Source organism: Manacus vitellinus, unplaced genomic scaffold (assembly GCF_001715985.3).
Source record: "Manacus vitellinus isolate BGI_N305 unplaced genomic scaffold, ASM171598v3 scaffold_3_pilon, whole genome shotgun sequence".
Taxonomy (NCBI): domain Eukaryota; kingdom Metazoa; phylum Chordata; class Aves; order Passeriformes; family Pipridae; genus Manacus; species Manacus vitellinus.
Genome location: NW_021940535.1, coordinates 39,501,966 through 39,520,382, shown reverse-complemented (window position 1 = coordinate 39,520,382; position 18,417 = coordinate 39,501,966). Strand labels below are relative to the sequence as shown.

The following is an 18,417-nucleotide window of genomic DNA, read 5'->3' as shown; positions in this document are numbered from 1 at the left end:
CGGGGCGGGTGCTGCGGGGCCGCTTTCACTCTCCGCGCACAACGCGCGGGTCTCGCGAGAGCGCCCGTGGGGCCGTTGGTGACGGCGCGGGCGGGGCGGGGCGGGGCCGGCGCCGCTTTGAATCGCGGCGGGCTCGGGGCCGGGGCGCGCTATGGGGACGGAGCGGCCCGAGGAGCCGGGGGGGCGACGCCGCCACCACCACAGCCGCCGGCCGAGGCGCGTCGAGGTCCCCCGGCCCCCATCCATCGAGGAGTTCACCATCGTGAAGCCTATCAGCCGCGGCGCCTTCGGGAAGGTGTACCTGGGCCGCAAGGCGGGCCGGCTCTATGCCGTGAAGGTGAGGGGTCGCCCGGGGTCGCGGCGTTGCCGGCTGCGCTCACGAGTAACCCCGCGTGGGAAGGGGGCGTCCCGGCGGGGCAGGAAGGCTCCGGGCCCCCTCAGCACGGGCCTCCCGCCTCTCGGGGGGAGCAGACGCCGTGGGAGCCCCCCCGGCTCTCGGGGAGCTGCTCTCGGGCACTGCCCGGTGCCGGGGTTCGCGCCGTCCGCAGGGCTGTGCTCAGCCCTCATCGCGGCCCCGGGGCTTCGGTCAGGGGGGCTCTGGTAATGACAGCTGCTTTTAGAGGTACCTTAAGAGTCGAAGGAACTGCGCGAAAAGCCCCGCCGAGCGCTTTGCTTCTCCCTTGTGAACAGCTGCCGTAACTGAGCACCCTCAGCCGCAGCTGCCCGAGGGTGAGAGCACCGCCTCTGAGATGCGTGAGGAGAACAAATCATGAAAAACACTGGTGCCGAGTGCGCATTAAAAAAACAAACAAACAAAAACCCTGTCGTGTTTTCTACGTTTATACACAAAGGGCTAAGATCTAAGTTTGTCAGCAGTAAGAACTTTACCAGTGATTTGTGCGAGCCTGACTTTGTGAGTAAAAGGACTATGACAAGCTGCGTAGTACACAAAGAAGAGGAAATGTAAAGCTAGTCATGCAAAATAGATGTTGCTCTTTAGAGCTGTATGTGTCTGTTTACACTATTTTGTTATGAGCATTTTGAGATCAACGCATTTGTGTAAATTCTTTATCATTACTGCAGTGAGGTCTATGACTAGTTCACAACTACAACATTTAACATGTGCTAAATGTTTATTAAGGCCAATAGTTATTAAAAGTGTAATTTTATGCATTCTGTGGATGTCTTGGAATTTTTTTTTTATCATCTTTGATAATAGTGATGATAGCTATGGAAAATAATTTTCTGTGGTTTAGGTGCTGCATATACAGTGGTTCAGTTGTGTTACTTTAGTATCATACTCTACTTTATTGAAAGTATTGTGACCTAAAAGCTTTTGTGGAAGTCCTCTACTCCTACTGCAGAGAGACTTATGGGTTATTCAAACTACTGAATTTAATATATGCTAAATATTCTTACACCTAAGGCCAACATTTACACAGAAAGTATCAAATTTGAGCAGACTCAAGTTTTTACAGTTATGTTGCATAGAGAATGGATAAATTAAACTTGCTTTATTATCACCATATATATCTATGAAAAAGATGGTGTGCATGGGCAAACTTCTAATGTATATGCCATGCTTGCCTAAATACTTGTCAGCTGTGCTATTGTGCATCTTTTGTTCAGGGTTAATATTGGCTGAACTTATCATAGAGTGGAGTAATTCAAAGCAGGAATTGGAGCCTAAATCACAATTAAGCTTGTTATTTCTTTGTGATAAGTTGCATACCTTCGAGGCTTCTTCCCAAAGAAACAAATATTTTTTGTGTGTGACTTAATTTTTTTTAATTTAAAATTTACAATTTTCTTGCTTTTTCTGCGAAGTTTAAGAATTAGAGGCTGGAATAGTTGCAGTCTTGCATTTGAGGATACCGAGATGGGATGGCTTACTGCTGCACTCTGTTTTCAGTTTCTGGTCTTATATCTCAGCTTCTGAAGAAAGACTTGGTCAGCAAGTGCCAATCTAAGTGTTGAACAGTTTCATGGTTCTGAGTTGTGTGCTGTGGGTTAATTCAGTGCAGCTTAATTTCACATGCAGCCTAAACACTTATTTTCCAGTGTATGCAATTGCAGTAAATCTTGGTAGTGTCATTTCCATTCAGGACTGAATTAGGAGAGCAGTGGAAATGGTTGTCTAATAACCTGTTGTTTAAAATTCTCTCTGTATATGAAGTCACAGGTCTGTTTCATATATGCAAGTTTTAAGTATATAGATAAATTAATTTGCTGAAGAACTGCGGGTTGAGCAAATAAAAGAATGTTTGTCTACTTGATTTTGTTTTGTTTTTCAGGTGATGAAAAAAGCAGACATGATCAACAAAAACATGGTTCACCAGGTCCAGGCAGAGAGGGATGCACTGGCTCTCAGTAAAAGTCCTTTCATTGTGCACTTATACTACTCACTTCAGTCAGCTAATAACATCTACTTAGTGAGTAAAAAAATTTCTGTGGTCTTTTATGATTGTCTTGAAAATGGAGTGTGAACTGTAGTGATATCTAGAAGCATATTTTTATGGTAACGAGTGGGTATTCCTTAGTCACTTCTACTTTCTTCTTTCTCAGAATGGTTCAACAAGTAAAATATTTCTCTTCCCCTGATACCTTTTCACCCACATTCCCCTTTTTTACAGGAGAAGCTTTTCTAATAGCTAGTATGTCTTAGAAATATGTAGAGATCTTAGGGAAAACAAGAAACCATTCTGTTCAAGCAGAATCCAAATGACTGAAAGACTCTCCATGGCTCACTTAAAGGAAATCTGTTTTACGTGTTACCTGTGCTCAAAATTCATTATGGTAGTTGGCCTACATGACAAGAGGATGACTGAGTGGCAAAACCAAGTGCCAGTCTACATGGAGCACTGTGGAGCACAGTAGGACTTGTGTATGACGACCTCCACATAAGGTCCTATGGATTCAGGCTATCTGCAAAAGGTCTGGCATAATTTGTCTCGATTGCTGTAAGCACACACAGCCAACAGTTTGATGATACTCTGAGGGGAGGTTGCTATGCACTCCTCCTACAATGCATTTGGAGTGTAAACAAAGGCTTCTTTTTCTGGAATCTCTGAACTGCTTCATGCAGTAGAGGACTTCAGGGTGAAGGACTTGTGAAGGAAATGCTAGTCATGTCTGACTGTGTGTATGTATATATATAAATATATGGTAGAGTATTATATATTGGAATCTAAGTACTGGTGAGATTTCCCAACCAAAACCCCATAAATGCATTCTTATCTTCAAAGAGTGAGTTTTTGAAGCCCTGCTGTCTTTTATCTTGAATATGACCTGAGCCATAATAATGTCTCTGTTTGCATAATGTTTTTTGGATGTGTGTGTTCTTTTTAGACACTGTCTTAAATGCACAGTAGCTATCACTGTATACATTTCTGACAATTTGTACTTATTTTGCAAGGCTCATGTCTGTATTTAGTATTGTGTATAAATACTTGCAAAATCAAATATTGAGATACTTTGATTTGTATAGAACAGGTTGTCAGTGGTCTTTGGCTTCAGGCCTTGAGTTTCACAGGAGTGCTCTGCATTTCATTTTCTATAATATAGAACTCTTTCTGTAGTCAACTCTCAAATAACTACTGTAGTCAACTTTTAAATTAACTTCTGAGAGTAGCCTAGGCAAGTAAAATAAGCAAATGATCTATTAAAAGAAAATGTTTCATGTTCTGTCATTTGAAGCCTTAATTATTTCATCAAACTGAAAAGTATTGTGTGGGTAATCAAGTTTGCACAAGCCAGCTTCTATCAGCTTCTGCTCCTTAAAATAATATTTTTGTATGGGTGAAAGCTATTTTGTATTTTGATACTTGCAAATTCGAAATGTATTTTAAATTTTAAATTTAAAATGGTTTAATGGCAGGTGATGGAGTACCTTATTGGTGGTGATGTCAAATCTCTTCTCCATATTTATGGATATTTTGATGAAGAAATGGCTGTTAAGTATATTTCTGAAGCAGCATTGGCCCTTGACTATCTTCACAGGCATGGGATAATCCACAGGTAAAATTTTTTTTTCCCCTTACAAATAAGTATTTGGTAGTTCGTGGTTTTAATTTCTTCACTCTATCACATAACCACACAGCTACCACAGCTGCCTCATTTGCATGTGTGTGCTGCAGCAATGTCATGAAACAACTCCTAAAATAAAATCTGTCTGTATGTGCTGAGCAGACAAATACACACTGCTCTCCCCTGCCTGCTCTTTCCCAGTCCAGAGGTGTATCAGCAGCTGTGTTAGTTCAGGAAACCTCTGGGTACTGCAAACATGTAACAAAGGGATGCTGACTACCCGAACGCTCCTCCTGTAGTGAGAGTTGTTTTTGCATTCAGCAGTGGTACTGAGAACACACCTGAAAACTGTCACTAGAGGTTTGCTTGTCACTTGTAGGAGCTCCACATTAGTAAGTTATGATAGTGGTACTCAGGAAAAACATTTATTAAATGTGCTGAAACACAAATGTGCAGCTCTTGGTGACATGCACAGAGGTTTTACAAAGCCTGAGATGTTCATACCGCGTTTAGTGCTAGATATGTTTAGTTGTTTTGGCGTATTCCTCTAATTGGAATCTTCTGCTGGGTAAGAGATGTCACTGAGAAACAGCTATAACCGATGTTTTGTATTGAGTGTTTCTGGTCACTTGACTTTCTTAATGTTGCTCAGTGGTCTTTTTGCTGACTTCAACTATATTCGTGTTTTCAGGGATCTGAAGCCAGACAACATGCTCATTTCTAATCAGGGCCATATAAAGTTGACAGACTTTGGGCTTTCCAGAGTTACTCTGAACAGAGGTAAGAGTTGTCTGTATACTTTTGGTTGTATTAGAAAGTATTTTTGGGTCACATTTCTGTATTCTTGAATGTTTGCATCCCTGTAGAGGGCAGCTTTCAATAATAAGTGCAAATTTTGCACAAATATCTCATTTCTAGCAGGCAAGTACCAATAAGCTACGTGCTAGTAAAGGGTCTGCTCTATACATTGCACTTCAGAAGGTAAATAATTTATTCTTTGCAACAAGTTTGTATGAAATATAATCTAGAGCCATTTCTCTTGAGGGGTATGGATTTAGAAGTTTTCTGAAGTTCACAGAGAGAAATCAGTGGGTAAATGAATAACTCTGGCTTTTTCTTGGTGTTTCTCTGACTACTTTTGTCCTTCAGTTTGTGTTTCTCAGTCCTTGTATATATGAATTTCCAATAAGTTAGCTGAGGCATTGCAGACATTAGTGTGAGGGACAGGGGTCCATAACAGAAGATTAAATCAGTGCTTTGACATGCTCCTTTCAAGTAGCAGTAAATATTGAATAGTCAAATGACTGCCTGGCACAGGTGATAGACTTCAGGTCTTTAATGTGAATAGCTGGTTTCTGAACTAGTTTGTAACTCCAACCCCTTGGCCAGATTGTCCAAACTTATGCTGCACAGCACCAGCTCTGGTTTTTTTGAGACAGTTGCTGGCGGGTACATCCTTTTTGAATATTTAAAGGAATGCCAAAATTCAGAGTTGTCTATGGTCTTTCTTCTTCATCGTTTTAAGAATATGAAGGAAAATTCTAAGTATGCTGTATTTTCTATAATGTACTGCTTTAAGTGGCGTTCTGATGGCAGAGATTTTTGTGTCTAATTGAACATGATATGGAATCCATAAGCCTACTTACTGCAAGTGAGCAAAAAAAAAAGGTTCTAAAGTTGAATTTTCACCTATGAAAAATTCTTCTGTAGCTTTTTTGAGATGTCTTTTGGAGAGATGGCAGGCTTTGAATCAAATTTACCATCTTCATCTGTGGGCTGTAGGCTGGAACTGATGCCTAAAAACCAAAGCTGGTATCAAGTTAGAAAATGTAACACTTCCAGCATAGTCTATTGGAAAAGAATTTGGACTTTTACAATTTCTCTATGTATAAACTATAACTTTATGGTGGATTTACAGGAAGAAACAGCTTGTGTTGAGTAAGAATGTATAGGTACATCTTCAGTTGGGTTTGGTGTCTTCTTTTGTGTATTTGTTGTGCATATGACTTTTTTTTTTCCTCTTGATAAAACTTAAGGAAATGTCTTCAACTTTGCCGTTTTTTAATAGCAAAATGAAAACCTGACCTGTTTGGGGTTGTTTTTTTGTCTGTTTGTAGAGATAAATATGATAGATATCCTTACTACACCATCAATGGCAAAGCCAAAACAGGACTATTCGCGTACTCCAGGACAATTGTTGTCTCTTATCAGTTCTCTGGGCTTTGTAAGTAGTTGTCACTGTCTTTGAAGTACTTAATTCTTTTAGTTTACTTACTATCTTAAATTTAATAATCAGCATGATAAGGCTATTTTTGCATCTCTTCTGCCAGGTGGTAGAATGACTTATTATACATTTCTAGTACTTTAAAGTTCTGAAGTGATTACGTTGGTCTATATTTTGAGTTGCTGACTATCAGTTGTGCTTCAAGGTCTGGTAAATGGGCATGGCCAAGCTCCAATGCAAACATCATAATGACTGTGTGAAGTTACATTCTCAGCTCTGGATTGAGTGTTTGTTCAGACTCCATTTATTTTTAACTATGTTTCTTCCTGCTTGTTAGTATTCTCCTGTTGGAATGAAAATGCCAGCGCACAATTCAAGTCAATCATCTGACAGTTTGCATGGAGTGGTTTCTCCCTTACCTATGGTCCAGAAGGAAAATACCCCTCTTTCAACTAAATTATTCAAAACATGTGAGTATACCAAGCCTTGTGCTGAGGGAATACTCTGGCTCTTTTAATTTTATGTTAGTAGTTTGGACCCACTTCATAAAAGGTGTGTTACTATCAGTGTCTACCATTCCTCCAGTGCTTTTCTTCTGACATGTTTTCACCTACACTACTTATGCCAACTTCTGATGGTTTTTCGTGTTTTTTTTTTCAAATCACAACCACTGAATTCAATACCACCACAGAAAGTGTCAGTTCTTTACATACTTTCATTGAAAATTATTTAATATAGCAATGAGTGCTTTCCTTTAAATTGTCTTTTCTTGCTGCTTTCTCATTTCTAACCTGAAATGAGAAAGAAGATGACTATGCTGGTAATATTGCTTTTACGTTCTTGGCAAGTCCCTAATTCAAAAAAGGTCTAAATTGACTATGTGGGAAAGATGACAAGAGAAATTATGTTGTCATGGAAAGCTTTCCATAACTTCCTTGGATGTGAAAGCTTGACATAGTGTGAAGCCGCTCAATTTGTATCAAATTTTATCAACATTTGAATTTTTTTTTCCTTCAAGATCTTGATAATTCTCAATTAACGCCTGTGATGCCAGCAAGAAGTTTGACTCCTACTCTACTTCAGTCAAGAAAGAGGTTTGGTCCTTGCAGTGTTAGTAGTGAGTCACACACACACCTGTCCAGTGTGGAATCAGAATGCTGCAGCAGCCCCAGGCGGGAGAAAGATGTAGAGGTCAGGACTGTTTCATCTTCCCACTAAAAATTAAAGTTAGTTTGTACTTGTGTATGCAAATCTCCTCTACTTACTTACACTTATTTTGAGCATAGAGAAAGGAGCAGGGGTTGTAGTTCTTGTTGAGTAGGATTTTGGATCAAAGTGATACAATTTTTTCTTCAAACAAATATTAGTCCTGTGTAACATAATAGGAAAAGCAGATGTTAGAGCCTGCTGCAAAGCAGTGAAAGGGAAGGCTTCTACTGACCATCACTGGTTTGTGCCCTGCACAGGCGGGCGATGCTGGGAGCAGTGGCTCATTTGGAAGTTGATCTTATCCCTAGAGCTTTATTTGCTCAGCATACAAAATCACTTCTTTAAAACACAGAACTTGGGAAAATAACAAAAAAATACACTTCAAACTTCTACTAGCTGTTAAAACGAAAGAGTTTAAAGTTTTTTATTACTGAAGAGTTTTGTATCAACTAACCTAACACCAGTAATTGTAGCTGATACAAAATACTTTCTCCTATTTTAAACTGTTAATGAAATTCTGTACAAATACAGACCTAAAAGAAAATGCTGCTTTGCTAGGTAGTCTTTTGCCATAATTCTTATTTAGATCATACAGAAAAACTTAGATTTAAAACCATATATATAATTCTTTATGTGTCTGTTTCTCAAGGCCTTGGTTTTATTATTGTGTTATCAAAATATTAGTAATATCAGATTTTCCTTTTGTCATCTCTGAAGTGTAATATGCCACAGGGCAGTATGATGGAGTTCTTTGCTTTGGGCTTTCTTGGAAACTGAAAACTTCTGTAGCTTAACTTCTTAGTGTAAAATGACAAATACAACTTCAATTGCTGTATTTTTTTCATCCTTAGGCATTTAAAAATACTGCATTTTCTACTATATTCTAGCAAGCTTATTTTATGTTCTTAAGAAAAGTCCAATTATCAAGTTATCCTTAATTTGGTTTTGACTTTTTTATTTTTAAATGTTATGTCATGTTTGTCACTAGTAGTGGTTAGAATAAGTAATGCTTGCAAATCTGCATTTCGTTATGGAAGTGAAAATCAAGAATTTCAAAGACACATTTCTATAGTGCTGTAATCCTATTTTTCTTGATTCTTAAAGCTTAATATGCTCATTTGCAGCACAGTGAAGATGAACCTAGTTCTGCAACGTGCAAAACAAATAACAGTGGGTCAGCTCTCCCTTCGAACATTGAGTTAACAAATAGCAAAAGTATTGAAGTTTTAAAGAAAAAAGAACTTGAGTCTGCTGTTTCTCCCATTGTCAGAAATGATTCTGGCTGTAGGCAGAAGTTGGGAAGTGAACATTCGAATATAACAGATACATTTTCTTACTGTGCCTTTCACATCCAGTGTGGTTATGGGAGTATTTCTGAAAAGACTTGTGAAGAAAACGTCTGTGTAAATAAAAAAAAGATAACTGATGAAACAGCAGAAACTTCCGGTCCACAACAGTCATCTTCAAGGCAGAATGAGCCTTTCAAAGAGCAAGAAATTTTTGAAAAGCCAGGTGTTAAAAGAGGCTTTGAATTAGTTGATACCAGTCCTTGTCAGGAACTTAACTATGTTAAAAAAAGCAATGCAGAATATAAGCGTGGCTGTCACATCTCAGAATTTTCAGCAAACAATAGGACGGGTTTGACAACAGACATTCAGTCCTTACTGCTCTGTAATGATGGATGCCCACGTGACACCTGCAAAAGCGAGGAGGAAGTTAAGTGTTCTATTAGCAACCAGCAAACAGAAAGATCACTTACTCCAACTATAGCCAAAAATCTTATGTGTGATCTGGATGCAGACTACAGAAAGGATGATGGAAAGGAGTACATGAACTCAAGTTTTCTAGACACTGACGATGAAAAACCTTTAGGAATCCTCAGTGCAGATTCTGATGTATTTACCGACATGTCTGTTACAGAAAGCCATTTAGAAAAGCAGCTTTTAGATTTGGACAAAAGTGTTAAAGACCTCTCCTTTGAGGAGCCAAAACCTGAAGGTGCGCTGATAACATCACCAAAGTCCCAAGATGCCTCACGAAGTGGAGAGGAAGCACATACAGTCCAGGACTGCAAGCTGTTACATCATGAGAAGGATAATGACCAGAAACACGGGGAAGGAGCTTACCTTAACACAGTATCTCCTCCTTCAGAAAAGATGATGGAAGCACTGAGTCTCTTAAAAAAAAATGCTGTTGTTTTTCGAAGTTATAATAGTCCGATTAATATGTCCAATGTATCTGAGCCGTGTAGCATGGCTTCTTTAGATATAATGGATCTTTCACCTGCTTGTAGTGGCTCTTACCCCACGGCTATCACTCCGTCACAGAAAGGAAGGCCATATCAGACCTATCAGGTAGGTAAGGAGACATGTGGAAACTTCATGCATGCGTTATAACATTAGCAACCTGAAATTATTTCAGTTGTAAATTTAGGGAAAACTCAAGTAGTTTGAGAGAGCCTGTCAACAAAAGTCACTTTGACAGACTTTCTCTTACTGCACTTACATGGCCAAATTTGTAATTTCTGTAAGAGTTTAGTAATAACTATTCATTGGCTTGCCTGTGGCTCAAAATGCGTTGACTGTTGACCTCTTTGAGAAATCCATTGCTGTTACAGTGAACTGATAAAAAAAGCTTGTGCTATTTTTATCTCATTCTACTTTTAGTACAGTGTGGTATTTCCTTTGAGCAGTTACAGGTTTTCTGATGATATGGGAAGTCTTTGATTATTTATTTTTTTTCTTTTTTAATCCTGCACCCCTCCCAAGACAGTTTGTAAATGCTGTTCAGCTGCTAGTAGCTGGCACTCTGCCCACTATTTTCCTTTTTTTGTCTTGGTAAAAGTGATGGTGTAATTATACTGTCAAGTGCCAGTTACAAGCCTATTACAAAGATTGATATAAAGAGTAATAGCTGCTGTGGACTTACACTGGAGGAAGAACTCAGGGATAAGTTTCTTGGAGAATAGGCATTTTAACTTTATGCTTCAAGATTGTTGAGATAAAGCAATGGAAGCACATTTTACGTGTACTTTTCAGGGAATATTTTGTGACATGTTCTTGACTTAAACTTGAGTAACAACTACTATATCCATTACTAAACCTGGAGATGGGAGTTTCTCAGCTGGTTTTGTTTGGCATCTGAAATCTTTGTTCCATCTTTTAAGACACCTCGTCAGGGGGATGCTGGCACACCATATCGGACTCCGAAGAGTGTAAGAAGAGGAGCTGCCCCAGTAGAAGGTGAACGCATCCTAGGGACCCCAGATTACCTGGCACCAGAGCTGCTTTTGACAAAGCCTCATGGTAAGACAAACCAGCCATTTGTCAGTACTCGAAAGGTGACATTTACATTCCTGAGTGTCTCTAGAACGGAAAACCCTTCAAGTAATAAGATACTGAATTTTTCAAAAATAGTTAGTGCTTAGCTTTTGCCATTACCCATTACCTTCTGTGAAGCTATGGTTTTCTGGCTTTGGAACTTCAAATTTTCCCTCACTAAACACTTCCTGTGTTGTTGAGTTGCTTGTAAATGTAGTTTTAATCCTAAATTAATCATGTTACAGAATTATTTTATTTCTGTTTCTAACTTAGATTTAACATTGCCATCTTCCTTTATTGTGGAGTTACTACCTTGAGAAAAAACCTGCATTCCAATGCTTTCAGAGAATCATACGTGATATTTGATGTTTATATTTGTTAGATTTTTTTTTTTGTAATAATTATAATATTCTTACTTCGTTGTCTTTTCATATGCAGGGACTGTGATCTCTGGTGAGTTTTCTATATTCTGTGCAGGAATGAGGTGTTCAGCATAACTGAACAGTCAAAGTATAATTAGATCACAATTTCCAAGAACATTGTTTGGGTGAACAATGTTCTTATATAGAAAGACATGTCCAATATGCACTCCACATAAAAATGTGTGATGCTCCCACACAGATTCAGGAAACATCAGTGTCAGTGTGACTAAGCTATCAGAAATCATACATGTAAGCATATACTTCAGAAGGAAAGTCAGCATTCTTAAAGAAATTGTGGAGGTAAGCCAGAGACACTTCTCCTCGTTCTTAGGTTATGTAGTCAGTCTGATTTACTTTATGGGTGAAGAAGGCTCAGATGCTCAAGACCTCATATTTCTACTTCTTGCTTCAAATCATAGAATATCCTGAGTTGGAAAGGACCCAAAAGGATCACCAAGTCCAACTCCTGGTCCTGCACCGGACACCCCAAGAATCACACCTTGTGCCTGAAAGCGTTGTCCAAACACTTCTTGAACTTTGTCTTGAACTTGGTGCTGTGACCACTTCCCTGGGGAGACTCTTCCAGTGCCCATCCACCCTCTGGGTGAAAAACTTTTTCCTAATATCCCATCTAAACCTCCCCTGACATAACTTCATGCTGTTCCTTGCATCACGTTTAGCAGGGATATGGTGGTAGTAAATCTAATCTTAGTTAAACTTCGTGTAGAAAAAAATCCCTGCTGAAACCTGTTACTACACTGTTCAGAGTTGTGATCTTATTAGACTTTGACTGGAGCTGGGAGTGTTTTAACTGAACATCCAAGTAGTCTAACAAGTGTGAGTGTGATCTCACTGCTGCGATGTGCTTGGCTTGGTGGGCCACTCTTACTGCTGTTACAAGTTGCTAGAAGTGCATTAGTTACTAGTTAAACATTTTGCTTTTCAGCATCTCGAAACTTAACAGTAGTCCTCGTGAAATGGCTCAAAACATTTGTTTTCTGAACTCAGAGGTGTCTTAATGTTTTTTATATGCAAAAAAAATCCAAGAGCAATTAGACTTACTGCCTTTCAAAGTTGATGTTTTACAGCATCTGTTCTGGCATCTGTTCTTTATACAGTGGAGCGGGCATGGCTCAAAGGTGCAGAAGGCTTAGAATGCATGCAGCGGTGCCTGGGACTGCTTTGCTGGGTTGTGTTTGTGTGGATTATTAAAATGAGATTGACAAAAAAACCTCCCTGCAATGTGGAAAACCGAAACTATTTCATAACTAAGAAGAGATAGCTAGGAACTACACATTACCCTAATCAATTCAATTAAATGAAAAGCAATTCCAGCATCTTGTGTGCTGCCTCATCTCTGTAAGTTGTCTTCAAGATATTCACATAAATTTAGGCAAATAAAAACTTATGTTCAATAGTTTGAATTCTTGGAATCTTCTCAAAGAACTGAGAGGAAGATACAGGCTACAACATGGAGCCAGGTCTAGAGCAGTCATTAGGCAGCTGTTTCTTGTCACCAAACAATCTCTTGGAGAAGTCAGCTCCTGGATTCTGACGGGAGTTCATAATTAGATTGTTAATAAGAGTCCCCTAGCTTTTATCAGTAAACCCAGTGTTATCTATAATGAATTAAGAAGCAGAGTGGCGTTAAAAAAACCTTTAATGTATTTTTAATCTGCGTGAATATTAAATACAACTTATTTTGTCTTTTCCTTCATTTTCAAGAAATTTGTAGAATTTAAACACTCTTCAATCTGCCATGGCTAATCTTCAAGTCTTTGCAAGTACTATTTGCGTAAGTGTAATGAGCTGGGTTTCTCTTATCAGGTTCTGCTGTAGACTGGTGGGCCCTCGGAGTTTGTCTGTTTGAGTTTCTAACTGGAATTCCACCTTTTAATGATGAAACACCAGCACAGGTTTTCCAAAATATTTTGAAAAGAGGTAATCTGTTTCAGTAATCAGGGTAACTATGTTTTTCCAATATTTGTTTTATAGTTTGAGTTACCAACTCATCTGCATCTTTGTCTGTAGATATTCCCTGGCCTGAGGGTGAAGAAAAGCTGTCTGATAATGCCCAAAATGCAATAGATATTCTTCTAACAATTGACACTACTAAAAGAGCTGGACTGAAAGGTTAGTATTAAAATTGTGTTCTTTGCAACTAATTGCAAATTTCAAAGCGGTGATGTCCTCCTCCTGAAACTTAGACTAATAAACTTCAATGCCTAATTAGGTTTAGTGCATGTTTAGTGTTTGACATTTGACGTACCAAAGTTCTCTCTTATCTAACTCTAACTTGGAGTTCTTAACCTAAATGATTTGGGGAACCTTGATTAAAAGCCTGTTTTGGCTCCAGTTTGGGAAAGGATCCTCCTACAACAGTTAATTCAAAGAAGTTTTTACTTAGGAATCAGCCTGTCTTTGAATGCATAGAGGAGTTGGACAATATATACTATACAAAGTCTACATATATTTTTCTTTTTCCTCTTTTAGAAGTACTTGAATGTTTGTCATTGTTAACAGTGACTATGTTATATAAAAAAACCTGATAACATGAAGGAAGCTTAGAGTGAGATGTTTTGGAAATAGATGAAGAAATCTTATGAGAGAACTGTGCAAGAAATCACTAGAGAAGGAAATGACTATGGAAATTCTTACTCATAAAGAGATTAAAACGCTAGAAGCTAAAACCAGGCCAGATCAAATTAGGAGAGGCACATGAGTGTAAATGAAGGTCATGATGTCAGCAGAAAATTCTGTGGCTTTAATGTCTCCCAAAAAGCAGTTTGAAGGTGTTATAGTCAAACACAAGTTATTGCCTTTATTCCTGGATTTTGGAGTGAAATCCAATTGCCTGTCAAGGAAAGAAATTTAAACTAAGTCACATAATGGTTTCTTCCAGTCTGAAATTCTTGGAAATTCATTCTTTGTCAAGCTTTATAACTGGATCTGATCTCTTTGTCCAGTTTATAGGCCACTGACGTGAAGTTGGCTGAGTAGTTTTCAGGACAACCATTAAGTTTCTCTCGTCGTACCTAAGTTTCAATTGCTGTCATCTTCTCTCCCCTCCCCAAAACACATGCTCTCCCTTTTTATTGCTGTAGCATGAAGCCTTACTTACTGAGAAACCCCAGTTATGTCATGTCCTACTGCTATGCTTCTATGAGTTCAATCTCTCCAGATAAGCAGCTTTAAAGCAGGTTTTGGTAGACAACACTGATATCTGGTGTTGGTTTGGTTTTTGCTCCTCTCTTCAGTCTTGTGAGCAGAAGTTGAGTGCCAGCTGTGGTACACATGAATATCTTGGGAAGAGACAAAGAAGTTTGGTTTTACCTTCTTGGCCAAAGGCAGCTTCTGGTGCATAAGAACTTTAAGAGCAGAACTACATACAGTTCTGAGGTAGTGGATCTGTGCAATGCCCTGCTGCTTGTGTGGCTGCTGAAGCCATTAGAAGGAGATAAAAGACTCACTCTGCCTTTTGTCTAAAATAAACTTTTAATGTTATGTTGTTGTATTTGTGCAGGAAATGCAGAAATAATAAATGTTAATGTCTTACTGTCTATCAGCTAAAAGCCTGTGGTATGTGCTTAGATGTAACATTTGTAATGAGTGTCTTGGTCAAACTTCCACCTCAAATGTGATGATTTTTTTTTTTCACGTGTCCTATTTCTGCTATTTGCTTTTGACTTTTGTGGTGCAGGTGATAAAAACATGGCTTTGTATCCCAGTTAGATGAAAAGGTGTTTTATTGGACTTAATCAAAGTAGCAAAGTCATTTTGATAAGGGACTGGTATTTCCATGTTATGCAGAATTCATATCAGAACCTGCGTGCCAGAAGGTCACCTTGTGGTCAGAATGGACAGGGCAGGGGAGTTCTCCTTGAGTCAGGAAGTCTGGCAGATTGGTTAGTCATCCCATCTTTGGGCTGGGAAAGTGAAGTCTGGTGGTCTGTGGTAACTTCACCATAAGGGCATTTAGGCTTCTGTGTCTGGTGTTTGGCCAAAGGGGACTGTGTTAAGCAGAGGAGGTAATGAAATCCATGAGATAGCAAAAGAAAGAGGACCTGGAGTGGTGACAGGTGGGAGTGATTCCCACATGTTTACTCAGCACAGAACTTTGGTAAAATTATAAACAGACTTTGAAGTGATGCTTAGAAATTGTCTGGTGCCCCAGCATGAGAAATGTCTCTGGGACATCTCTGATCCACTCTGTGTGGAACAGGTTCCCTGGATAGGGGAAGGCAGCTAGTTGGCAGGACAACAGTTTGATGCCACTGAGGTTGGGGCTAATCAAAGCCCAATTGCAATTTGCACTTATATGAATTTCTAAAAAGGAATATAGAGCAAATCTAGTGACAGTTATGCGTAAGGGAACAAAGTGCCTATGGGGCTTGGCCATGAGGAAGTTTATAATGCTTATGTGAACTTCTGTTCCAGAGCTGAAACATCACCCCCTCTTTCACAGTGTGGACTGGGATAATCTGCAGAATCAAACCATGCCGTTTATACCTCAGCCGGATGATGAAACTGATACCTCTTACTTTGAAGCAAGGAATAATGCTCAGCACCTGACTGTGTCTGGATTTAGCTTGTAGCATCAAGATAAGTGAACATTCTCCATGGTTTTGCACATTTACAGGTTATCTGGTAACACTAGTTTGGTCTTAACTAAGTTTCCTTGCCAAATTTAGTGTGTTTTACATGACCAGTCTTTTTATTATAGTCTCCTTTATTCTAAAGTGAAACTATTGTATGTAACTGGTATCAAGTGCCTTTAGTGGGCTCACTGCACCTTACTAAGAAGCCAGAGCATTGAATGTCTTGGAGCTGGTAACTCTTGACAATGATGGGGCTTTTGCATAGCAATGAGTAATTCCAGTTAGGAGGTGTGATGTTATTTCCCAGCTAAACATAATATGGAAAGGACAAAAATGCATACTAACTGTATCTATTGGCAGTTTGCTGTGATGACAGGCTGGGTTGGAAGCACTCCTTTAACTCTGTTAAATAAATCCTCTGCTCAAATTGTTGCATTGTAACCACTTGGGCTGTACGAAGCTGGACTCAACATACATTTTAGCAGTTACTAGTTTTACCTAGAAAATGCCCAGTGTGTGTGTGCTCACTGGTGTCAGATGTCAGCTAACAGGTGGTTTTGGTTTTTAACAAGTGAAGCAGTATTCATTCTGAAGCTGCTATATACTGAAGACTATTATGTACTGCAAACTCACAGATTGTTCTGCAAACTCACAACGACAGCTTAGATTTTTACTAGAACGTAAGATAGAAGTGTATATTCAGTATTATAAATCTGAATTAGATTAAAGTATACTTATCCCTATCTTTAAATGCAACACAAAACTTGTATCTGCTAGGTTTCAGAGGTTTATTTTTAGATAATCCTGTTTAAATAATCTTCAGTATTTTTGTTGCGTAGGTATCTTTCTCTGCTAACTGAATGAAGATTTTAATTTTTCAGGTTTGTACTTGTTAGATTAAGATCACTGGCGCTAAATAATGATGCCAGCCAAGGACCATGTGCCAGCTGAGCATTTTACTACTGATTTTTGCCAAGTGGCAAAAGTAGTTTCATGCACTGACCCCTTTTGTAGCAGTAGCTAGTTGTCCTTTCATTACCCTGCTTCCTGGAAGACAGGATTTATTGATGCAATTCTGAGCAAACAGTGTCTGCTAGGCTTCCTGCTGTCCCCTCAGGTTGCTGGGAAAAGAATGGGAAAGGTGAAGAAAATGGAAGTTTCCTAGAAAAACCTAAAGAGAAGCGATTCTTAAGAGCTCAAAATGACCAATCCCAGCTCTAGGTATGATAACTCAAACATGTTGTAAAACATACAGTGAGTCTCACTCCTTTTGCTAAGGATTGCAGTTTCAGAAAACTTCTAAATTGTTCAGTCTCTTACCCCTGTTACATGAAAAAGGTGCCAACAAATTAATGCACTACTGAAGCAATATCCATAAACAATGTTCTCTGAATGTGATGAGAAATTCTTTGGTGGTTTCTGCTGTACAGTTGAAATATATAAACTGGGGTAGGAGGGATACCTTAGGTTATGTAATCACTGGTGTTTTATAAAATTTATTCTTCCATTTCTAGTAATCTGATTTAAGAAAGTGAGTCTTACAAGAATGGACTCTGATTACATGTTCAGTAAATAATATAAACTGAACACCACACCAGCTCTTTATCTTCAGTGCTTTACAAATGGTTACACCTGTTCCCATTTTGCAGTATAACATGTTCCCATCAAGGTGGAAAAACTTGTTGCAGTGATATGGTCTTTTAAAGAAAACCTCTAACCCCTTGAAACAGTTCTGAATCAGTCACAAAGGTCAAGTAAGCTTCTGTAAAAACCTTATTCTAAAAGAAAATTGTTAGTTTTCTACCTGTTGATTAATGCAATACAAAAACATAGATTCTGTAAGAACAGTAAATAGACCAACAGACAAATCCAAATATTTAGTATAAAGTTACCATTACAGTGGTGTCCAAAACTTAAATTCTGCACCATCAGCACTGAAGATGTGCAATACCTCGTTCTCTTCAGTATCTTGCATTTATCTTGGTTATAGCAAACATGGAGTTGAGTGTAACATGTTGACTGTTGGGGTTTGTGGTGTGGTTTTGTTCGTGGTTGGTGGTTTTTTAGCTTTGTTGTTCAACATGGAATTCCTTGTCAACTCTTAACTCTTAGTTTTGCCTCACTTGTTGCATCACTTGAAATACTACAGGTAAAAGTGCAAAAAGCTATAATGTGGTAGCTGGAAGAGATTTAAGGTTCATTCTCATTAGTAATTATTTACAGATAATTAAGTAAGCTGGCAAAAGTTTCTGATCCTTAGAAGCTGTGGAACATATCACTTTGCAAGTACTCCAGCTGTTACATGGTGCTTCCTGAAGGCCTAAACTTGATGTGCATGACCTACATATAAACTGTAGCTTCCAGTTTATCTTGGGAGACAGTTTACCTGCCATTAGCACAGGCCTGTCCATCTAAGAACTACTGCAGAGATCAGTGTCACACTTTGTTATACAGAAATAGCAGTCTTGGACAGTTACTCCTACCCCTTACTTGCTGTTGGGCTCCCCTGCACAGTGCAATGTTCGGGGGCCAAGATGCTGAATGCCCTGTGTTATTGAGTTAGGAGATTCCAATTTCAGCATGATCTGGTTTACCAATGGTTACTCTTGCAATGAAAT

The 18,417-nt window shown here is 39.0% G+C and overlaps 1 protein-coding gene across 1 annotated transcript; it reads left to right on the top strand.

Moving 5' to 3' along the window:
* Window positions 1–151: 151 nt before the first annotated feature.
* On the top strand, window positions 152–16,694 carry MASTL (microtubule associated serine/threonine kinase like). The gene is made up of 12 exons (XM_018075173.3): window positions 152–337; window positions 2,295–2,432; window positions 3,878–4,017; window positions 4,718–4,806; window positions 6,144–6,250; window positions 6,588–6,720; window positions 7,269–7,441; window positions 8,584–9,813; window positions 10,626–10,764; window positions 13,029–13,142; window positions 13,233–13,334; window positions 15,639–16,694. The coding sequence occupies exons 1-12, from the start codon at window positions 152–154 to the stop codon at window positions 15,794–15,796; spliced, it is 2,709 nt and encodes a 902-aa protein (XP_017930662.3). The 3' UTR covers window positions 15,797–16,694.
* The last annotated feature ends 1,723 nt before the right edge of the window (window positions 16,695–18,417 follow it).